The 23,629-nt window shown below is 38.7% G+C and overlaps 1 protein-coding gene across 1 annotated transcript in view; it reads right to left on the bottom strand.

Annotated features, from left to right (window-relative positions):
- Window positions 1-23,313, bottom strand: part of LOC140235666 (uncharacterized) — a 34,303-nt gene extending 10,990 nt beyond the window's left edge. Inside the window, exons 1-4 of the mRNA XM_072315686.1 lie at window positions 23,194-23,313; window positions 21,224-21,504; window positions 19,967-20,192; window positions 12,208-13,353 (exon numbers count right to left, since the gene is read on the bottom strand). Coding sequence (XP_072171787.1) covers window positions 12,208-13,353; window positions 19,967-20,192; window positions 21,224-21,499 — 1,648 coding nt within the window. The 5' untranslated portion in view covers window positions 21,500-21,504; window positions 23,194-23,313. The remainder of the gene's footprint in view (window positions 1-12,207; window positions 13,354-19,966; window positions 20,193-21,223; window positions 21,505-23,193) is intronic.
- Window positions 23,314-23,629: the final 316 nt, after the last annotated feature.

The raw sequence follows: 23,629 nt of genomic DNA, 5'->3' as shown, positions 1-23,629 counted from the left end.
GTCACAGTCAGCTGTGCACACGTATGTACACCCGCAAAACTGATCAGTCGGAGTTGTTTACAAAACTGAGCACATTTTGACAAAATATGCGCTTGCAAGCGCACTTGTAATTGTTGAGTGCATGCAGCAAGTGTTTGTTTATTGTGACATCAGAGCCATGCAATGGCACAAAAACTTTGAGTCGATTGTGAGTTTAACACGGGAGTCAATGAAAATTGGCGACATTAGCCGTGTGATATCCATTTTTGCTTGCACAAAATTGCACTGCTGCAAGAGACAGCGTGCGATGGTACTTTTAACTGCATGTCACGGGCAGTCAACCAAGTGGGTTAGCTGCAGATTGCACAACAGTGGGAACCCAACGTGCGTTTCACTAGAAAGAAAAAAAAATTGTTAATTAACATCTAGTCCCCTTCTATTTTTCCCTTACCTTTTCATTATTTCCCTTCCCCTGGATTCCCCCTTCACTCCCCCTCCCCAATAAAAAAAGAATACACATGAACAAAGCCTGATCTATCAAAAGAAAAACAAGCAAACAACTAAAGGAGCTAATCATAACTCTCACTAGCATTACAACAAATCAAGGCTGGTATCTCTAACACGTCAGCATGGGCAAAAAACAAACAAAAAGGCGAAAAAAAATGATTTGAAGGAAGCAGAGGTACATGAAGTCTGGGTGGTATTTGTTTTCTGTCTACCATCACCCACATTAAATGTGTAATGTTGCTTTACAGGGCTGCACACTAACTCATTTTTTTCTACTGATCTGACCTGTCTATGTTGGACCAGTCGATACCCAGGTTTTTTTTTTTTTTTTTTTAATTATTGGTCAGAACCTGAACTTTACTGGTCCTGCTCTTTTCTTCGACGGGCCCCCGACAATATGATTATTATTATCACTTTTTTCCCAGTCACATAAGACCTGTAAATTTGGCAATTCCTGAAAAGTTACAAGCCCAACAGTGATTTTTACTGGTCTGGGACCGTTGGACCAGTGCCAGTGTTAAGTACTGGCTTGTAAATGTCACTGCCACACTTCCTGATGTTGTTACAAAACTTTTCAAGTCGCTTACCTCTCAAATACTCAAACTCATAAATACTCAAACATTGTTCGAATGCTCTGTTAAATCTATTCATAGCTTAACTTGGTACAGCATTATGAGATATAAATCTCACAAAAACAAAAACAAAAAAACAAGTTGTCACTTAAAAAAAAAAAATAAATAAATCACAAGACTTAGTTGGAATTAAACAAATTGTTAAAGACTTGTTATGTTACCAATATGACTGACCACACCAGGTTTTGTATGAACACTGAAATGAGTGCAAGTGATGGTTTATACAGTTTGATGAATGTTACGTAATGACTGGACATTTAATAACACACAAATGTATGGTGCTTTCACCTTTAGTCTGGGACACACACACACACACACACACAATGATGAAAAAGAAATAAACCAATAAAAAGACAAAATATAAAAAAAAAATGACTCTACAGGATGGCTTGTTGTTAAGATAGATGCAATTGTAGGAACAACTTATTCAATGACTGTAATAATTTAAATTTCCTAGCAATATTCTGGGTGCACAGCCTGCATTGTGCATCCACAAACACCGGCACGCCCACTTAACTTATGATTGATGAAATTACAAATAAAAGATCTTAAAACAGGTTAACTTGACATTTCTATGAAAATTCAGCATTGCATGTACATGATCCCCTCCCCTGTTCTGTATTAGCTTTAGCATATATGCCATCTCGGGTTCAACAAACAAAGTTGCACCTTCAAATTTGCCTGTTTAGCACAGCAGTCCTCAGTTCATTAATGCTATCAAGGCCTGTGTACTTCAATACATGGATGAAAGTGGCCCTACTACTTTTCCTTTTTGCAATCCCTGTTGGGCTCCCAGAGTATGAGGGGATTCGCAGACAAACAAACAAAAAAACAAAAAAAAAACAAAAAACCAAAAAAACCCCAAAAACACACACACACAAAAACAAACAAACAAACATTATATTAGTCTTACTTTCTACCTTTGTATCCTGGCTTATCGTATGTGTAGACTCTTGCTGACTATAAACTAACTGCATTCTTAGATTTTCAAATGACTGCAGCAACAAAATTCTTAAATTCTAAAACTTCTTTAGTATCATAGAATAATGGCAAACTGAAAAGGTAAATAATAAGCTCCTTGTCTTACTTTGATTCAGTATCTATCAGACACAGGGGTGCTACCATAGAAAATGATCTTATTCGAAAACCAAAATCCATATTAATTCACATCTCGACAATCCTTCATCTCCCATGATAAATATGTTACAATGTATTCTTGATGATCTGCAGAAAACTGCATGCCAACTGTCACAGTAAAAAAGCATAAAATACAAATAAATGAAAAAGGTTATAATGTACCGGTACTGAAGATTTGTAGTCCTCGATAAAAGAAAAAGATAAAAACTTATAATGTGTGGGCAAAATAAATGGATATTACTCTTCTGTCAGATGTCCTATGCACATCAGTTGAAAAAATAAATTAAGATTGATAATATGCTGGGAGAAAAAAAAGGAATAAACTCAAATAAATCTGCAGCTGCCTCAAAAGTATTTAAACTACAAAGATTTAAGAGAAATATTTTACTTTGTCCATGCCACATGAATTTCACCTGAATAAAACTGGAATAAATTAAGATGAAAAACATATTAAATTGGTACAATCACAGTCTCCTAAATAACACAGCATAAAAAAGGAGAAACAAAATAATCCCCATGCACACGGTAAGAAAAAAAAATGAATAAAAAAGGACAACAAATGTGAAAATAAAAATCACAGGTGCTTCAGAATCCAAACTCTTCTGAATAAAAATATTTGAATAATAAAATGTCCTCTCATTGCTGTGCAAAATTATCTGCGTGAAACAAGGATGAAATGTAAAAACGTTAAGTTTAAAGCTCTGAATAATCTGCCGTCTTCTGAATAAAACAATAAATGGCCTCTTAATCCCTCGCTGTACGCAAATCATCTTGTTTAAGTGAGGACTAAATGGGGGTAAAATAATAAAGTGCTGAGTAAGCCCGTCTTGGGTAAAAACGCTGATAATAAAATAAAATCAATAATAAAATAAGCATCAAAATAAAATCTTTAAATTAAGTTACTACTTGTACTTCAAGAGGACAGTCCAGTGCATATCTGCAAGAGAAGCCAGTATCTGTCATAAATATCATGTTCAGAGTTCTTCTCCTTCTCAGCAAAGCCAAGAAAAGGTTGTTTAAATCTGTCTCACTATGTTCTCTTCGAGATTGAAATCTTAAGATGGATGGAGAAGGATCAACAGCTCATTCATTTACCTTAAAAAAAAAATCAGAGAATAAGCAGGCACTCCCATACACCATTCACTGATAATTTAATTCATGCACACATCCTCCTGAACAATCTTCCAGCAAAGACATTGCACTTTCTCAAATGCAATCTATACTCAACTCCAAAGACAATTATTGTAAAAAATATATATTTTAGATAACAAAGTTAGATCTTCTGCCACGGGAAACATTGATTCACAGAGCAAATAATGTTGTTTCGAGGACATTCAACTGGAATTTTTAAACAATGCAAGCAGTTTCACCTGTATGAGCAAAAATACAAATTATACATTTCGTTAATAAACATGTTTGGTATTTCAAAGTTGGCAACCTGTAAATGAAAAATGACATAGTATGACAGTTGATATCTAGATCTCAGAGAGAAAAAATACATGATTTAGCATATAAGGCAAGTGATCTCCCAAAGCAATGAAACATGATACAGTATATCGACATTAATATCATACACGGATATTTTCAATATTATCTGTGGAGAGAAGAGAGAGAGAGAAAAAAGCAAAACATGGAATCATTAGAATGAGAAGTCTGGAGGAAAATCACCTGCAAAGAAATGAGAAAGTGGAGAAACAAAAGAACACAAAAAGTGGATTAGTGCATGCATGTTGCTGGATACGGTTCTCATACTTTCCTTGGACAAATCTCGGCTTTGAAGAAATATCTTTGAGATGAAATTCTAAACATTGAGATAAAATTGGCAATTGCACCTGAAGGATGAAGACGAAAACACATTCCTGCTTACATTAAATTATCATTTACGTTCTTTTGATCTTAACGTTAGTATGTGATTTCTGTATGTATGCGTGCCTTTGTATCTTCTGCATGACCATGGACTTCCAGAAAATATAAAAATATTTGCAAACTGATATATGACTTTGATACAGAGATTAAATTGGAGTAAGGAATCACACAAAATAAAAGTACTCAAGGGATTCAACAGTGGCATGTGGTCCTAATAAATTATATTATTAAAAGCACAGTCCATTTGCTAAGAATCATCCACAAGATATTTGCCTGTCATACACTCCTCATCAACAACACACCACACCTTGTAAAACTGTCTGGAGTATGAGTAAAGAGGGCAGCAAAAAACCTGTGACTCTTATTCCTTGCAAAATACCATACACGGAATGACATACAGCATGTCTCAAAAAAAAAAAAAATTACAGATTTTCACATTGATTACACCCAATATGATTAAACTGTCTAAATACTACTTCAGAGTTTTAAAATATAACATCTTAGCTCTATTTTGCAGAAAACCCCACTCAATTTGGTTAAGTGGTCACAGAGAAATGTGGATTGTTGTAAAGCATGTCATGAATCTGATTCTTCCAAGTTTTAGCACTTTGATGCTCTTGTGTGTGAATACAACAGACAGAACTTGGAGGGAAGAGATTTCTGACATCCTCTACAAAACTCCTCATTTCTCTTTGACCACTGAAGCAAATCGAATGGGGTTTTCTGTAAGTTGTGGGCAATGAGTTATAGTTTCATACCCTGAATTTGTATTTAGATTGATTCACTATTTTTAAAGATATCATTGCGGAGGGTCGCGTTGTAATTTTTTTGGGGGACATACGGTATAATTGAATCTCTTGAGCTGAGAGGAAATGCACGGTAGGCTCATTCATACGAGAGAGTGAGAGTAATGAACATTATGGTTATTTGAATGTTACAGCGGAAGTGTCTGAACAGAAGCAAGTGTGCTTTCAAAACAGTATTGCATGAATAACAGTGAGTTCCCACCACAGGATAATATCAAAACCGCTAAAGAAAAGATATATGTATAAAGATATAGTGGTTATTACACAATCCTATTAAAAGAAAAAGAGTGACAAGAAACACAGTGCATTGAGAATCTGCAGTAAAGATGGGTGTTTTCAATAGGACTTCCATGAAATAAAGTCACTATAAAAGTATAAAGAACTGTAGAGTGTTGAAAGACATTAAAGAGTACGGGAAATGATACTTTCAATGTCACTAATTCCACATTCATCAATGTAAGTGTTATATTCTGCATGACAAACCTTGTATTCTTTCAACAGAAAAAAAAGAAAAGAAAAAAAAAGGAAATAACATCTCAGAAATGTCAAGTAAGAAAAACTAGTCTTAGATCCAGGAGACACAGTATGGAAAGATAATATTTCTCAAGTTATTATGGTATTAATACTGTTGGTGGGGAAAAAAAGAGAGGAAAAACTCCTCAAACAAAAGTCTACAGAAATGACTACAGCTTACATCAAGCATTGTATAACCTAAACAACAGTAACCTACATATTCACATTGTATGATTTCTGAGCAAATTTTATAGCACTTTAAAGCACAGTATGCCAGTATCAGAACTAAACTCAAGGCTTGTATGTTTAGGTATGATCAGCTATTCCAGCCTTTTAACATCATACCTGCAGGGATGCCAACCTTATTAATGGCCATTACAGAGAAGATATATCGCTGAAAAGATATATCTTTGGCAGGGGAAAAAAAGACACAGTACTTTAATCATTTCTTGCAACAGACATGACATCTGTGCAGTAATATAATTTTTTGGGAAAAAGTATTTTCAGTGAAACCTGCAGTATCTTTTGGCAAAAAATCAGTACAAAATACTGAAAAAAAAAAGCAAAATGGTTGGCATCTCTGTGCTTGGATATAACATGTCTGTGTCTTATCCTAATGTAGTGCCAATACCTCATTAGGTGATAGCATGGTCTCTATGTTAGGCTATCACTACACTGTCTGAGATTCTATTTCAATAATCATTATGTTTATTTGTAACTTTCAAAAATCCCAAATTTAAAAAAAAAAAAAAATTAACATGCATTCTCAAGAAACTCCTCATTAGTAAGGCAGTCAATCTTTTTCATAGTTAAAAAAACAACAAACAAACCAAAAAACAAACAAACAAACAAACAAAATCCAGCAACAAAAAGGGGGTAGAGCTGATATGAATTCAAAGTTGCAGAGTTAGTGTATGACACTGGGAAAAATATAATGTCAAGAGTTACATATAGCTTTTCTCTGAAATTAGTGTTCCTTGCTCCACACACAAAGGACAGAAATCAACTCTTTCCAGTCAAATTGGCCCAACCGTGGTTAAATTTGGGAAGGCCTCTGCAAAAGGACCGAGTCAGATTGCGAAATTGCAAAATATTGACACTTGCAAAAAAAAACAAAAAACTGGGAAAAAAAAGAAGAAAGAAATTACAGTCAACCTGGCTTGCCTAATACCCCTTTCATAAACTCATCCTCCTATTATCCGCATAAGAGTAATGCGGACAATTCAATAAAAAATGCGTTCACAAACTCTGAGAATAATCCGCATTATTTTTACGAGCGCCCGTTCTGAAAAAGGCGGATAATCGTCATGGTGACTGCACACCCCCCTTCTGCGGGAAAGACAGGTGACGTTTGACCGCACCCCGGCAATTATCCGCATTATTTGGGTTTGCGTTCATAAACTCAAAATCTCGTCCCGACGCTGCTATTATGCGGATAATAGAAGGGTCGAAATAATGCGCATTATTCTTTCCCCTCTCCGATTTTACGACCAAATGTTGCGGATATTATCCGCATTATTGAGTTTATGAAAGGGGTATAAGTCAAATCTATTTAGACTGAAGAAATAGCTTTGACTTAGAGAAAATTCGAAGAAATTCAAGGGATTAAAATCAATAGAATACAAAAAGTATAGGGATTGAAAAGACTTTTGACTTAGGCGATTATAGGACTTTAATAGTGAGGTTAACTTAAGCAAGGTTGACTGTAATTAGAAAGAAAAGTTAACATGGAGACTAGCAGCTGAGGACCCATAGAAAACAAAGGATTAACAGCACACAATGTACATTACAGAATTTTGAGAATAGAGGAGAGAAAAAGAAAGCAACGTATGTATGTATTGTATGCCCATACTCTTCCCTGGTCATACAGTATAAGGCTGAAAAACATTACAACTCACTTCAAAACCTTTAGATTAGACAAATTACGAATCAATTCCTTCAGTAACTAATAGTAATGATAATAATAATGATAATAATAGTAATAAAAACTCGTCGGAGATCAGCAGATGCAAAAACATCCATTTCTGGATTTCCCACACCAGCTTAGGATTCATTTGTATGGTGGAATTTACGTTATAAGAAGAAGCAGGGATCAAGGACAGCGCACAAAGACAGAAAAATATAAATATAGTAACTGATGAACTGCAATCTCTTCTAAAGTGTAAAATACAGCCCCTACCTGCATCTTGAACCCACTTATAGGAATCCACCTTTTAATATGCCAAAGGAAAGGATTTCAAATGCATCCTCCAAAACTGCTTACAAGTTCTGATGCAATTCTTTTCCTTTTCTAGCAATAACTCATGTATATCTTTTATGATATTCATTGGGAGAAATGATTAATCTTTTGGAGATGTTTAATACTATATCACATACGCTGCAATTCCCGAAACAGTGTAAATTATGGCCCCCTTGAAAGCATAGATCTCTGTTCTATCGTCAATTTTCCGCACATGCATAGCATGCGCTGACAAAATACTAATGAGAACAAACAGAGAAGAGAACCTACTGTACATCTTAAAGGGAAGAAACAACGCAGACCAATGATAAATAATGCCAGGCGACGGGGTGCAATTGAAACTAAATGCTAGTTGGGATATTTGCACTCAAACTGGGGTAGGGCAAAGGCTACAAGGAAGTTTTTGGTGGAAGCAGGGCAACAAATAGCCTTTTGTCAATGCCCTCTTCCTGTATGGTGAAGAGAGCCCAGCTGAGTGGGGTTGCGCGAGGGCCTTTTGAGATCTGCTTCGCATCCTTTTGTTAGCCCTTTGAATTACTGGCTTTTGCTCCCCGATTTCAGGAGCAAAATTCGACCAATCAGCATGTTTGTCTGCTCGAACCCGATTTGAATACAGCAAATGCACGCCGCAGACCTCCGCGGGTGGTCAGTGATGCATGCGAACAGGCGTGACTACACCAAGGCTGAGGATGTGGGGAGCGCACCATTCCATTGGTCGACCAGAACCCTTTAATATGAATATTCAGTAGGGTTCACGTGTCATGAATAATAATGTGTGAAGCAGATCTCAAAAGGCCCTCGTGCTGTCGCGCTCTCCTGGGCTCGCTTTGCTCGCCAATTACAGCGAGAGGGCCTTGACAAGAGGCTAGGCAACAAAGGACATTAAATGCTTTCAGCTGCAAAAGGAGAGGAAAGTTTAGCATCACACAATTACGCAAAAGTGATAAATCTGTTACTGCATAGGAGATATATTTCACAAATCACAATTTGAAAGACAGTTTTGCGAGTGGTTCTCTTCGTGGTCAAGAATCACTGTGATGGAAGCATAAAATAGTATTGTGTATAATCCCTTTTTGAGAAAAAATGTGATCTATTTCCTACATGAGAGACAATGGGGAGATTCTGCTACAGGTGGCGATATTTCCTAAAGTTGTTAAAATTTTGCAAATTTCGGTCAATGAACAAAACATACAAAAACAAACATTGCAAAATACATGGCATATGTTGTACTTTATTCCTGTTCACTAGGTTGAGTTGCAATATGTACCTAAATTACTCTCACACGGTGTGTGGAGTCTCCATTTTAAAGCTCTAAAAACCTTCAATAAATCCATAATGTTTTTGCATTTTTCCTTTGATATCAAAATTCATACCCATCCCCCCCCCCCCCTTTAAAAAAAAAAAAAAAAAGAGAGAATTTTGAAGGAAAAATCACATAACCTAATGTTCCCTCACTGGGAACATATTTGGAGCAATGGATAGTTTAGAGACTTTGAATATCAGTCAATCATCAACAAGTGACAAGATTTAAACAAGTATACAGCTGACCTTGTATCAAAGAAACAAAGTTGTTTAAGAGTTACACTGAGATGAAATTGTTTTAGTTGACTTTATATATCCAGGGATGCACACTAACCCATTTTTTTTTTTTTCCTACTGGTCTGACCTGTCTGACAGACCAGTAGATACCCATTTTTTTCCCCCATATTTTTTTTTTTTTTACTAGTCTCTTTTAATTTTGGAAAAAGTAACTGGTCCAAAAGTAATTTTACTGGTCCTCGACTGTCGGAGCAGTGCCAGTGTGCAGCGTTGCCAAAGGTGTACATTGCTCCATAGGATGCAGAATTTGTGATATTTCCCGAGCAAGTGTCTTTATGCCAGCAGCACTAATAACAAAACACAGATAGCATGTTCCAAGAGCCCTTGTAATGCCAGTAATAACGTTCCATGACTTTTAGACAGCGCATTATAGTCTGGAACCTTCCATGTCACTTACACGACCCTGTGTTTCACTAAAACTCACTGACTGGTAGCTCGTGTTGATGAGCTGTACAGCTGTACACAAACTAACCCCAGGATGCCAGTGATGGGAATAAATGTACTAGAGGGTTTGATAATCTCTTTCAAAGAGCCATTTTCTCATCAAAATGGGCCTGAAACATGAATTGCTCTGGTGTGTATCTGGATGTTGCCTTTAAAATATGGGCAACCCTCATTTTCTCTACAGCAAATCTCCCATGTATGGTTGAAAAGAAAAGATAAAATAAGGAAAAAAAAAACACAAACAAGCTAAAAATCAGCATAATCAACATAAACTTGTCATACAATGTATCAGAAGCATCTTATGTGTTATATATGGGCTAAACATCTTTCCTTTTTTTTTTTTTTTTTTTTTGCTATATTGTACCTACCCTCCAGTACAATCAAGATATACTGGACTGCTAAACACTTGCTCACTTTTGAAAAAAAAAAAAATCCACTACAAATACTTATCTCCATTTGCCAACTTCTGCTAACTAAATCAATTCAATGACAAATTTTTGCATTATTGCATTTAATACTCAGATAAATATTTTGGGGTTATATCAACTAGGGAGCTAAGGCATATTTTGTAACATTTCATATGTGCTTAACTTTTTCTGAAACCACCCGTGTGGGAAAAGGGAAAATGAGGGAAATTGTTGAAAAAAAGAAGGAAAAAAAAAAGGGGGATGAGAATTGAGATGAAATACTTTTTTCCACATCAAGGTTACTAAAAGAAAAAAAAAAAGTTGTGACTATGAATATATTAATAAAGTTAGTGAGAACATCAACCCAAACTCAGTATGATCAGCACATGCATTTTTTTTTTAATAGTTAGCTTCCAAACATGCATTAGTCATAAAATGCAAGACCACTACAAAAAAAAAAAAAAAGAAAAAAAAAGAAGGGAAAATCTTGTTTTGAAGAACAAATTGGTTATGTATGATGAACACGGTTATAAATAGCAAAAAGTTCGCTGCTTTTACGACATCAAAGCATGAATGACAAGAAAGGGCAGAGAGGGAAGTACCAGAACTTGTGCACAAAAACCAGAACCAAGACACAGTGACAAAAGTTTGCGACAAAGAAGCAACAAGTCTCCTTTCAGGAATAATGCAGCAATAAATTTGAAACATGCCAACATGGGAGAGTCACACTTGTTTCGTGAGGGTACCTCATGCATAGCACTGCAATGAATACTATGTATGTTTGTTTAGCTCTGATTTCAAGTACTTTGTTAATTTGGCGAGGATAAGAGTTACAAGATTTTCTCCTTAAATACCAAAACGTCCCTGAGATTTGTTTGAATTAGACATCAAACCATTTGCGGTAGCGATAAGGAACCAACACTGGATGGAACTACGAATGAGAAAGATACTTTTACATTCTCAGTCTCTACAGGAAAGAGCTAATTGTTTCTACATCATTTGCTGATGAGTGTATAAGTGGCTGAAATCATTTTGCGGCATTCCCACCTCTCAAAACAGACTTCCAGACACAAAACTTTACCATGCTCTTCCCAATCATCAGTCCTTTAAAGACAAACTGGGAAAAACAAGACTCTACAGAGAATTTTTATCAAGGCAAAACAAAAAAGAAAAAAAAAAGAAAAGAAAGAGAAAAAAAAAGCCTTCCCAAAACATTTCAAACTTTGATATTTGTATCTCAAATACACCACTTATTCCTTGGCCCAACATCTAAATTCTAAAGGGTCCACTATCACTGTTTTATTTGAGATTTGCACATTTTTGTAATAAGTGTCCAAATCAAAGGAACCTAAATTCATTTGTTCATTTGTTTCTATCATCACAGCTACACAAGAAAAGAAACCCCTTCCTTAAGACACATTTTTTTTTTTTTTTTTTTTTTTTTTAATTCTAACCTAACTCCATGATATATGACTTTTTGAGATCTGGCTATTAATGCTATCACCACATCAAATCAATATCTGTAAAGGTTTTACATTTTGTTAGCTTGATTTTATAAAAACTTTTTAATCTCACCAAATGGAAACATTAAAAGAAAGCGAACAGCGGGGTCACTGTGTACTTTTTTTTTCTCCCCCCTTTTTCTTTTCTTTTTCCTTTTTTTTTTTGGGGGGGGGGGCTAAAGTTTAATGCTACTTTAAAATTTGATTAATTTGTAAGCACAAGTTCTTATGTACTGACTCTGAGAGCTAGAAAAGGCTAGTACAAGGTAGTAAGAGATAGGAGAAGAAGACTTCAGATGGAGAGAGAAAATTTTTGTCATTTCTTTTTTTCCTGGATCACATGGAACAGACCAGCATGGCATTCACTGCTACCAAGTTCCCCAGGCCTTTGTTGAAATGTTGAGAAGAATGAACGAGAGAGGAAGCAAAGTCGAAAAAAAAAAAAGAAAGAAGACTGCAGCAACGGCGAAAACTTTTGTCAGAGTAAAATGGCCAAACACATAAAAAAAAGAAATCAACTGAAAACAAACAACTTAAATAGTACGCCAATCCAGAGGGCGACCAAAGCAACCTCACCAGACACAGACTCCGCAGGAACATCGGGTGCCGCTGGCAATTCTGCCGGCGCAGCAACAGCAGCTGGTGTGGTCTCCGCGGGCACCTGTTGGTGTGAGCTGGGCTCTGCCGATGCCTCTGCTGGTGCCTCTGATGGCTCTGAAGGGTGCTCTGTGACACGGATCTCTGGAATTTGGGGTTGCACTTCAGGGACAATTTCAGTTGTTTCTGCTTGCTGCTGCAGTTCTGTTGGGGGCGTTGGGGTTGAAGCCTGGTCATGCGTCGATTCTTCACTGGTGGGGGCACGGGTTTGTATTTCAGGGACAGGTTGTGCAGCACTAGGAATCTCCAGTTCAGGTGCATGAGATACCTGCTCCTCCACCTCTGCTTTTTCAACATTGTCCGTGACAGCAGCCGGTGCAATTTCAGTTGAGGGTTCTGAGGTGACCGGCTCCGATGCCAGGGGTTCGTGGGCCTTTGGCTCAGAAGCAGGTGCTTCTGTAACCATGGGCTCTGGAACCGCTTGCTCTGGAACCGTAGGAGCTGAAACAGCTGGCTCCGAAACCGCAGGCTCCGAAACCGCAGGCTCTGAAACCTCTGGTTCTGAAACCACAGGTTCTGAAGCTGCTGGTTCTGAAACCACAGGCTCTGAAGTCAATGCTTCCGAAACCACAGGTTCCACCTCCATAGATTCACAGACCGCTGGTTCCTGTGCCGATGGTTCTAAAACTGTGGGCTCCGCATCGGAAGCTGGGACCACTGGTCTTGAGTCTGTTTCGGGGGCACCCTCAGGTGTTTTAGAGTCAGTTTCTTGGCTAACAGGAGCAGGTACCTCTTGCTCCTGCTGGGAAGGGGCCGGTGATTCCTCTACTTGGGGGCTAGGTAAGACTGGCTGAGAATCAACTTCCTTCACAACTTCGGCCTCTTCTTGAGGTGGCTCGGTTTCCATTGGTGTTGGTTCGGCTGGCACTTCTGGCTCAACCTTGACCGGTTCAACTGCGGGGGCTTCTTTGGCTTCTGCTGGTACCTGTGGTTCAACCTCGGTTTCATCTGGCTGCACTGAAGGAGCTGCTTCTGCTGCTGCCTGCTCTGCGGGCGGTTCCGATGTCTCGGCTGGTGGTGTCGGCATCGACTCTATTAGAGTGTCATCTGCCACCGCGACTGCTTCTGAGAGGAGAATTACGGGATACATGTGTTTGTGCATGATCATGGAAAGAACATTCAACTGCAATGGATTGTGTGACAGACTCGGACCTTACACAGGGTGTATACAGAGGGGCGAAAAGAGCAAATGATAAACAAGACTTGCCTGAGGGAGGAAGACCATAGACAATGGGCGACGAAACACACGGCAAAACCTCAAGCACAGTTTGATTTGGATGATTTTTTTTTTCACTTTAAATGACTGATTTTAATAATGCAAAAAAAAAAAAAAAAAAAAACTTTGAGAAAACTTTTATGACAATTTCTCCCTTTTATGAAGCTCATCAAAAGATTTCACAATTACTCTATTTTGCAAGAGCCTCTGGCTATGAAATAGACAATGTCTCGCTGACATATTAGTTATTTAATAATCAAATGACTTCCACTTCATGCTGAATTGATCTGTTTAACCCTAAAAAGACTGGGGGGGGGGCGCCTAAAAGGCCCCCCTCGACATTTCGCGCGATTACTCTGCAACATGCAATGCTCTCTGCGCGATGCTCTATGACTTTTTTCTTTCGAGTTTCCCGCACATTTTGACGCCAAATTTGTGACGCCCGGGGGTACGGTTCTGAAGTTACATAACTTTTTGTACATGCACGTGAGACCGAAAATGGCTCAAAAATGTGATTTTGTGTACAAAGTCAATGCAAATTGAGTTTTTTCACATGGTTCACATAAATATATGCTTATTTTTACTCTCAATGGCTAAAATTAATTTGTTTTAGTAGTATCATGCTTCAAAAAGTGTCTGCCACAAATTTTGTTTAAAAAAAAACAGCAAAAACAAAAGGTCGAAAAAACAAAGAAATACATAAGAAATGCATAAAACAATAAAATAAATAAGAAATTAATTTTGATACCGATTTTTTTTTTCAAGTACATTTGCTAAGAATGCCACAAAGAATAATTAGACCAAAAATGAGCACTTTTGGAGCTTTATTTACTGATTTAGATCAAAGAGTCTGATTTCGCGCATAAATTAGCATAATTAATCAAAATAAAAGAAAAGAAGACTATTTTGGAAAATTTAAATATACTATCTTGTAGATTACATCGCACACTACCATTGTGCAAATTTCCGCGGCGATCGCGCAATCCACTGCTGAGATCTTAAGGGGGGGCCCTTTCGAGCTACCAAAATAGCCCAGTCTTTTTAGGGTTAAAACTATCTATTTATTATTATTATTATTTTTTTTTTTCCCTCACCTGAGGACAGTAATTTGAATAAACTTCTTTCCCTGGCTGCCAGTTGATAAACAAAAACTGCCACTTTCATATCAATTACAGTCATCCCAAGACAAATTGGTATTTGGAATATAAATAAATGATTAAATGACCACTAAATGCTCGCAATTAAGAGGGATAGCATCTATGTCAAACCACAGAAATCTAAAGAAAATATGTCATGAGGAGTAGCAAGGATACAGTACATACAACAAAACGAAAGATAAGGTAGGGGGTGGCAAGACTTTGAGATGAAAAAGAAAAAGAGCTCGATGACAAAAGACAAACATCAAATAAAAAAATAGAGCAGCTAGAAAAAAAAGGGTAATGAATGCTACACCAACATCTTGCACACACTGTGGAGACAGTCTACAACAGTTTCTTAATCATAATTTGGCATGGGGGTATTACAGGGATGTAAACAGACACAAAAACAAAGAATACGAACATCAGAGATAAGAATCAATTAGAAACGAAACTTTTCAGCATCTCACAAAATAAAAACTGATAAAAACAATAAAAAAAAACATTTGAGCAGATGGTAAATATGGGGAAGAATTTGCAGAAAATGTAACTGTGTGAGCAATGAGAGAAGAAAGCATTCGTTATTGAGAGATAGTTACATTAGTAACTCTGAGAATCCGTCACCTGTAACGGAGAAGGAAATCAGAGATCATTCAACATCTGTTCATGATAAGAATATGTGCAAAGAGGAGAAACCAGGACAAAGGGTTGGAATGCACGCAAGACAAAAACTGATGAAAGACACATTGATACCGAGGCAACACGGCATGTCAGCTGCTCTCACGCTATGCAGAATTACTCGTGCCAAAATCAGAGGCATAATCTTACAGCTCAGCCAAACTCCAATGCAGGAACGTCAAGATGGGGACGGTGTTTTTACACCTGTGTGCAAGCCACCGGACGTGCTATCTGGGGGGAAAAAATTCATGCAATTTTCAACACAAACACTTTGGGTTAAGTGTTGTGGGGAAAAACACCAAGTGAGTATGTATGTCAATGCAGCATAATTTCTATATTTGGTAAACAGAGTACTCACTCCGCGCATGGAAGGTCATCTTGGGACAAAATTCCCTTGGAATTTGTGGAAATGATTTGAAGGATGGTGGAACAGAACATACTACCCCATTATCAAAACACAGTGAAACATTCTACACCTTTGACAAGTCTCACTTTTTCTTCCTACATTAGATCTGGGCAACATGCGGGAAGGAGATTTCATCGACACAAATTTACGTAGTCTGCCAGCCACAAAACAATTATCTGAAAAATAATATATGTAGTGGCGATGGGGCGAAGCCACAAAGCCAGAGGGGTGGAAGAATGCGAGGGGAGGGGGCCTATCCCATTCCCATGGCCATGATGTTCAAAGAATTGCTGTGTACCAAACCTGGTACAATCCTGACTCTCAGACTGAAACTTTGCCTCAGTTTCTGATACTCCCTGGAAGACTAAATGTAACATATATATGCACAGCTGTGCAACATATCCCAAACTTTAAGCTGTTTTGAGTGTCCTGAAACTTCAAGCACGGTTTCAATACTAAACTTAAAGCAATGTTCCATATTAATACCGAAATTCAGCGAGAATTTGGGGATCAATAATACCTTCCATAGATGTATACTTTATACCAAATACTGCCAGGTATGTGATTTGATCAAACGACACTATCAGGACACCCAGAGGCCATCACTGGTAACTCAACAGTTGCCTTAGTAACCGCCACAATTGAATTCAAATGAATTGGCACCATAGTCCAAATGTTCAAGCCATTGCCAAACTGATTCCCCTCAAAATGGCACAAGTCAGAGATTATGTCATCATTGAAAATTATTCAAAACACATAATTTGATAGAAATTATTAAATTTTTGTAAGTTTCATTAAAGGACAAGTCCACCTTCATATACATAAGCATTGAGAGAATGCAGCAATATTAGTAGAACACATCAGTGAAAGTTTGAAGAAAATCGGACAATCCGTTCAAAGTTATGAATTTTTAAAGTATCTGCACAGTCACTGCTGGATAAGAAGACTACTACAGTGTATGATGTAACATGCGTACAACGATATAAAGGAAAATAAAAAGAGAATTTCACAAAACTTTACTTTTCGATTAAAACTGCAAATTTCTTCGACTTGTTAATGACGTATGTTAACCCTAAAAGGGCCAGGGGGGGGGGGGGGCGGAATCCGCCCCCCTCGACGTTTCGCGCTATAATTCTGTAACGCGAGAAGGCCTCATCGCGAGGCTTCTTGACTTTCTTCGTTCAAGTCTCGCGCAACTTTTGAGACCAAATTTGCAACGTCCGCGCATACTTTTGCGAAGCCACGCCCATTTTTGTAACGGAATGTCGCTCCAAAACGGGCACAATTTTGTGATTTTGTGTACATTTCCTATGGAAAACAGTGCTCTGTCATGAAAGGCATAAAAACCTGATTATTTTTACAATTAATCACTTTCATTGATTAATTTTGTGCTAATTATGGTAGAAAAGTGGTCAGTGACAATTTCCAATGAAAAAACAAAGAAAAAACAAAAGTTGAAAAACAGAGAAATACATAAGAAATTCTGAAAACAATAAAATACATAAGAATTGAAATGAGTTTTGGAAGTTTTTGTGATGTACAATTGTTGAATATGCTAAAACAGATTTACAGATCAAAAATTAGACTCTCAATGCTTTTAATTAAGCTAAAATATCACCTTGAGCTTAATTTGCATAATTAATTAATTAAAATTAGAAATTGATTGTTTCAAAAAATCTTATAACACAATCTTGTAGATTATGACGCGGGTCTCACGCATGCAAAATTTCATCGCGATCGCACCACCGATGGCCGAGATCTCGGGGGGGGGGGGGCGGAATCCGCCCCCCCCCCCCCGGTCTGAGCATAGCCAAAAAAGCCCGGCCCCTTTAGGGTTAAGGGTAATATTATTCCCCTTCCTTCTGAAAGAGAGAAGTTGAGTGTTCTTTTGTTATGCGAGAAAAATGGAAATATGTTGAATTTTCTTTATTCTTTCTTTATATCGTTGTACACATGTGACATCACAAGCTAAAGTAGTCTTTTCATCCAGCCGTGACTGAGCAGAAACTTAAAAAATTCATAACTTTTGAACGGATTGTCCGATTTTCCTCAAACTCTCTCTGATGTGTTCTACTAATATTGCTGCATTCACTCAACCCACATGTCTATGAAGGTGAACTTGTCCTTTAAAAGGAAAGGCAAGGACAATTGTGCAAACTGTGAAAAAAAAATCTCAAATACATTATTTCAAATGCAACCAAGAACTCACAAGCATACTAAAAGCACTTTGGGCCTACGATCAGCTTGTTTTTGCCTGCAATATATTTCATTGTTGACTGCTGATTACAAGCAACACCTTCACATTTCTCAGCTATAGTATTTATGCTAGTTAATGACCACAGTTAGTTCCCCAATGATAAATATTCCACACTATTTACAAAGCTTTGAGATTTCATTGACGCTGGTAATCAATTTTGCCCTAAAATAATCTTGCCACCAAGAATCAGGTAGAGCTGGCTTGGTTCTGATGAGGATTTGAGAAAGATGGTACCATTCATGTGGAAACGATGTACAAAAGGGGCTCGCCTTGCACAGTCTTAAGACTGAGGAGTGTCTGAAACCACTACCACCTTGGATTGTCTATTCATGACACGGTACCTTCAGGTAATAGTCTCAGCACAAGGAGATCAACATTTTCTCTACCCAACACAAGTCAATTATTGTCTACACAGGGTCTGTAAATGCACCCTACTAGGGCTAAAGTACTTTAAAGAACACACTACAACCTTGCAACATTAAACCTAGTTCTACAAACGGGAATGAATGTTTCCTTTTATTTGACAACTCTTGTGTGTGGTTTGTGGACACAAAGTGAACACAAAGCACACTGGTCTGGGAGTAAAGACTGGTCACAGAGCATACAGGGCAAATCCCACCTTGGGCCCTTTCATCTCATCCAAACAATGGTATTACATAATCAGGCCAAACCCCCTCTTTAAACTAGGTCCTGTGTTCCCTCTGCCCACTGGGGCGCATTAAAAAATCAATGGCCTTGGGGATGACAATAGACCCAGGACTGCTCTTTGAAAATCCCCGCCAATTCCACTTTGGGAAGATCCCCTCACGTGGGCTTTCCAGTCCCACAGAGTGAATCCAAGCTTGGAATCCGCATCGTCCGCAAACAAAAGAACATGTGGACATCCACAGGGGTCTGAATGGTCAGTCTTCCTCAGGACGGAGGTCAGTCAGCAGAGAATGGGAAAAGAAGGCGTTCGTTGGCCAGGAAGGGGAGGGGAGAAAGCAGCAACAAGAAACAATGACTTGCAAAAACCGGGACCCTTAACCCACCCCACCCACAACATCCTGTGGCCTTCGCTAGCATATAAACAGAGCGTTCAAAATTCACAGCCATTGTGAAACAGCAGACAGTTTTCTCCGTACTGTATCAACCTCGCCTCAGATGTTGTGATACATGGAAAGGAAGCACACAAACCAACAACTTTCTGGACCTGGACAGACAAAATAAATCCAGGGGCCTGGTAAAATGGCTCTGCTTACCGATGGGTGCTTCATACTCCAGTGCGTAGACATTGGAACACTGATGCACTTTCGTCCATTTAAAGCCTAGATGAGAAATTCAGTAACTTGAAATAAGTACAAATTAAAAGATACTTCATGCCAGCCACTAGAACAATGCATTTATAACACACAGGCAATTGCTGCAATACTTACTGGTCAATCAAATATGTGAACTACTATAAAATGTTATGGAAAAAACAAACAAACAAACAATTAACCAGTGTAACTGCACTTGTTACTCTAACATCAAAACTTTGCACTTCATTGCATTCGAGTGGTGAAACTTGACTTGCAGCTGGCTTTCTTGGAAAGGTCAACCATGTTCTGAGTAATTGACTCAAAAGGAATTTTGAATTTTGTTCTTCTATCTCCTTGTTTTTGACATCCATCCATTTCTTAACTTAATGGTGATCTTGAGTTGATCTGGGGTCTCACAAATCTCACGCTGCCAATACAGCACAGCAACTCCGCATGACTAGGCGCTTGCTTCCGCATGAAGTGTCTGGATGAACGCAGCCCTGCAGCAAGATCATCAAACCTGCAGAGGAGGGTGTGTGGATGTGGTAGACTGCCCTCCTGTCAAGAAGTTTGCAAAATCAGCTTGGGGGGGGGGGGGGGGAGGAGGGAGGAACATACCACAAAAAGGAGAGGGGACAATCAGAGAGAAATTACGTCAAAACAGTCCGACAGAATGTCACTTTATTGTCGTCTTTGAATGATTACCTTCCTGGTTGTTCGCGGCATCACCGTCCGGGCCCACCCCATCTTCTTGCTTGCCGTCTTCTTCCATGGCCTCATCGTTCCCGGCGGCAACCGCCTCCTCCTGCTTGTCCTCGGAGGCTGCTGCAGCTGCTGCTGCCTCTGGCTCCTCCTCTGGGGCCTCCTCTGGTGCCGCCGTCTCCTCAGCGTCTCCATCGGCTTGGTCCTCCTCTTCCTCCTCCTTTGACAGCTGTGATGAGGTCCAGCATGGCAGACGTCGGGTCAAGTGTAGTCCAAATGACATAATTAGAATTCACACTTTTTATCAACCATCCACTATAAAAAAACCTTACATTTTGTCATTCTGCAAGCCTCAGCACTTTTATATGCTTTCGATGGGTCATACAATAAAATATTTCACTTCTCTGCATTATCAACTTGCTTAGGTGATTTTAGAGGTGATATACAAAAACAGAAATTGCAAAAAAAGCATTTTTATATGATATGATTGCTTATCACCAAAGGTCATAAAAACCCAATTATAACATGTTGCTTTCATCAAATTATTGCTGGGTGGCTTGTTCCATCAACATCCCAAAGAGTATTAAAGACAACCTCCTTAAAAAAAGAAAAAAGAAAAGAAAGGTGAAATTACTTTGCAAACTTATTGCTTCCCTCATATTCAGCACTGTTAACAGGAGTGTCTGTAAACATGCTCTCTGTTTCAGAAGCTGAAAAGTGTTTATAATTCACAGACTTTGTGGACAATGCCATCACCATTATACTCCTTGGCAGGCGATTTAAACTGGAAGTGTGGCAATGCAGCAACTGACGGGTAGGAAGAGAATATCTGACAGCATATTATTTGAGATTCTGTCTTCATCACTGTTAAGAACAAACATTCCTTTTGCCAACATCACAAAATTTGGCATAGTTGAAGAATAATATCTCTCAAAATTGCGTATGAAATCTCACCTCAAGACTTAAAAAAAAAAGAAATGAAAAAGTAACACTATGTCACTTGAGAATATGCTTCTCTTTTGTACCCAGAGCAATTGTTGAAATTTTATTTTGGGTCCAAATAAATTCACTGAAAATTTGAAGTATTTATTTCCTCTTCATTTCCAGTTTTATTTTTTGGAGGAAAGGTCTGAATGAGAAGTTCTACCTAACTCTACAATATACCAGCCTACGAAAGGAATCAAATTTTCAGGGTTACAACAGGGACACACAAAATTTTTATGAAACAAAGAATAAATTAGGAATAAACTGTTAACACACCTTTGACTCAGGTTCTTCTTCGGCCTCATCTTCGGCCTTTCGCTTGCGTCCCCTTCCTGTGGTCTTCTTGGCGGGGCTTGGCTCCTTGGGCGCCGACGTCCTGGGGCGGCCCCTTGATCGTCCCGAGGGGCTCGCAGTCGTCTTCTTCGGAGGTGGAGGCGACGACCTCCTACCCCTGGCGGGCACCTCTGACATGTCGACCTTTGGCTGCTTGGCCAGACGGGCGCTGCTGCGGCGGCCCACTGGGGCATCGGTCGAGCGTGATCTGCGCGGCATTGTGGCTTGTCGAATTTTGATGTGGGAAACAGAATTAAGAAGGGGGAAAAAAAATCCTTTTTAATATTCACTTGCAGTCAAATGCAGAAATGATAGTTTAAAAAAAAAGAAAAAGTCTTGGATTAATAGACCATTACATCACAATTAAATCAACTACAATTCTCACAATTTCACAGCACTTCAGACACAATATGGCACTGACATTAACAAAAAGCTATCTGAACTGTGAAGTACTGTATACGCTATAATTTTCGCGTACATAAATTTTCGCGAATTGCCGATGTCACACATTTTCGCGAGTGGTTAAATTCGCGAATGGGGGACCAGAGAAAATATGAAGTGGCAAAGAAAGTGTGAATTTTCAACTTACTAGCAACGAATGCTACCACAGCGACTGGGCTGTGTATACTAAATGTAGTAATCGTTAGTTAGACGTGGACATGCATAATATGTACAGTACGTAAACAAGCTTAATAGCCAGTATGGTCTGTTCGGTAAGCTGTAAAATGTTCGTATCGTCAAGGCAAGGGATTCATTTTGGAAGGTAATATTTTCGCGTGTTGTTAATTTCGCGAATAGCTCCCGACTCGCGAAATTCACGAAAATAAAACCCACGCGAAATATATAGCGTATACGGTAGTTCTCAATACCCATATATGGCCATGTATTGCAAAGACCAGCACCAACACTTTGGGCTTCCATGGCATAAGAAGTATCATAAATCAGGCTGCTAATAGTGCTATTCAATTTCATGATTTTTCAGCTAGGCTCCCCTACCGACAGTGACAGTTTTTGAAGCTTTAACTTCCTTTTTTAAAATCCACAAAATGGACATGGATTTCTCAGTTATCATATCAATCATGTGTGTAAACATTTTCTAACCAAGCATCTGTCAGTGTCATATAGATTTCTAAATATCCAAAATAATAAAGTTTGTCATTATTTACCTGCTATCTAGGAAAAAGGAGGAAGCATCATGTCAATATTAACAAAAGCACAACAAGATTCTTATGTGTGGGTATTGAAAAAGCCACAGTGCAGTTACAAGTCTAGCTTAGCCTTTTTACCCAACTATGTCATGTGCACACAGCCAAAGGAATTGAATTGAATGGCGACAGAGAACAGACACAACTTTCACATACACGGCACAGGCACAGCCACGGGCACACAGGTTCAGCATTCAGTGCAGTGTTTTGATTTTTAATACACTTTCTGCAGATGCTCGGTGTAGTTTCATTTGAAATGGCAACTAAAATCAGACATAACTCGAAAAAAATCCACAGTCATCCAATATTACAACATTACAAGAAGATTACACCATCAACACTGCCTTTGGGTAAACATTTAACACGGAAAATACAAAAGTGACTTCTTGATCGAGTCTACGAGTTTACAAACTAGACTTCCTTCAAGTCGTCAGTTCAACGCACAATCTATCCGCATACGTACTTGCAGACTCATAGCGGCGAACATAGCATGATTACACACACACACGGGCTGGACGCACACGTACACACGCATCAACACACGGGGTACACGCTATCCTTACGAAAATGGTCGGTGCAGCGAGCTTTCGTGTAGCAAACAATACATCTGCGACATCACCATTAGTATGTCGTCCTTTCACGCGATGAGCACTACAACCAAACGTGGAAGCTGATTCGAATAATTCTACGTAGCTATCTTATACTTACCAAAGTGATGAGGGATCACAGACACCAATCTAACGGGTGGAAATCGAGAAAAATAACAGATAATCGCAGCACCAAGCTCGCTCACCCCGCACGCTTGCCTCGATTTGGGAATGACCTTTGTAATTTCGCCTCTGCGCCTGACCTCTAAGCCCGCGAAACAAGCGCCCTCTACGGTATACAAATGGTCTTTCAAACTGCAAAACCGCGTTCTCGATCCGAAACAATGCACCGACTGCCACTCTGGAATCCAGCCACTAATCAATAGGATAATCCATCTACGGATCTGTCTGTTGAATCTCTCTGTCCACCCGTGCATCTACAAGTATGTGTACCTATCCGTCCACAACATTACCTTGAATCTTTCCCTCTCGCTGGCCAGATAGTAATTGACTTATCTATCTATATGCCTGTTACTAGTAATATCTGTCTTCATGAA

The sequence above is a fragment of the Diadema setosum genome, chromosome 12 (assembly GCF_964275005.1).
Source record: "Diadema setosum chromosome 12, eeDiaSeto1, whole genome shotgun sequence".
Classification (NCBI taxonomy): Eukaryota; Metazoa; Echinodermata; class Echinoidea; order Diadematoida; family Diadematidae; genus Diadema; species Diadema setosum.
This window is presented reverse-complemented; position numbering and strand designations above follow the sequence as displayed.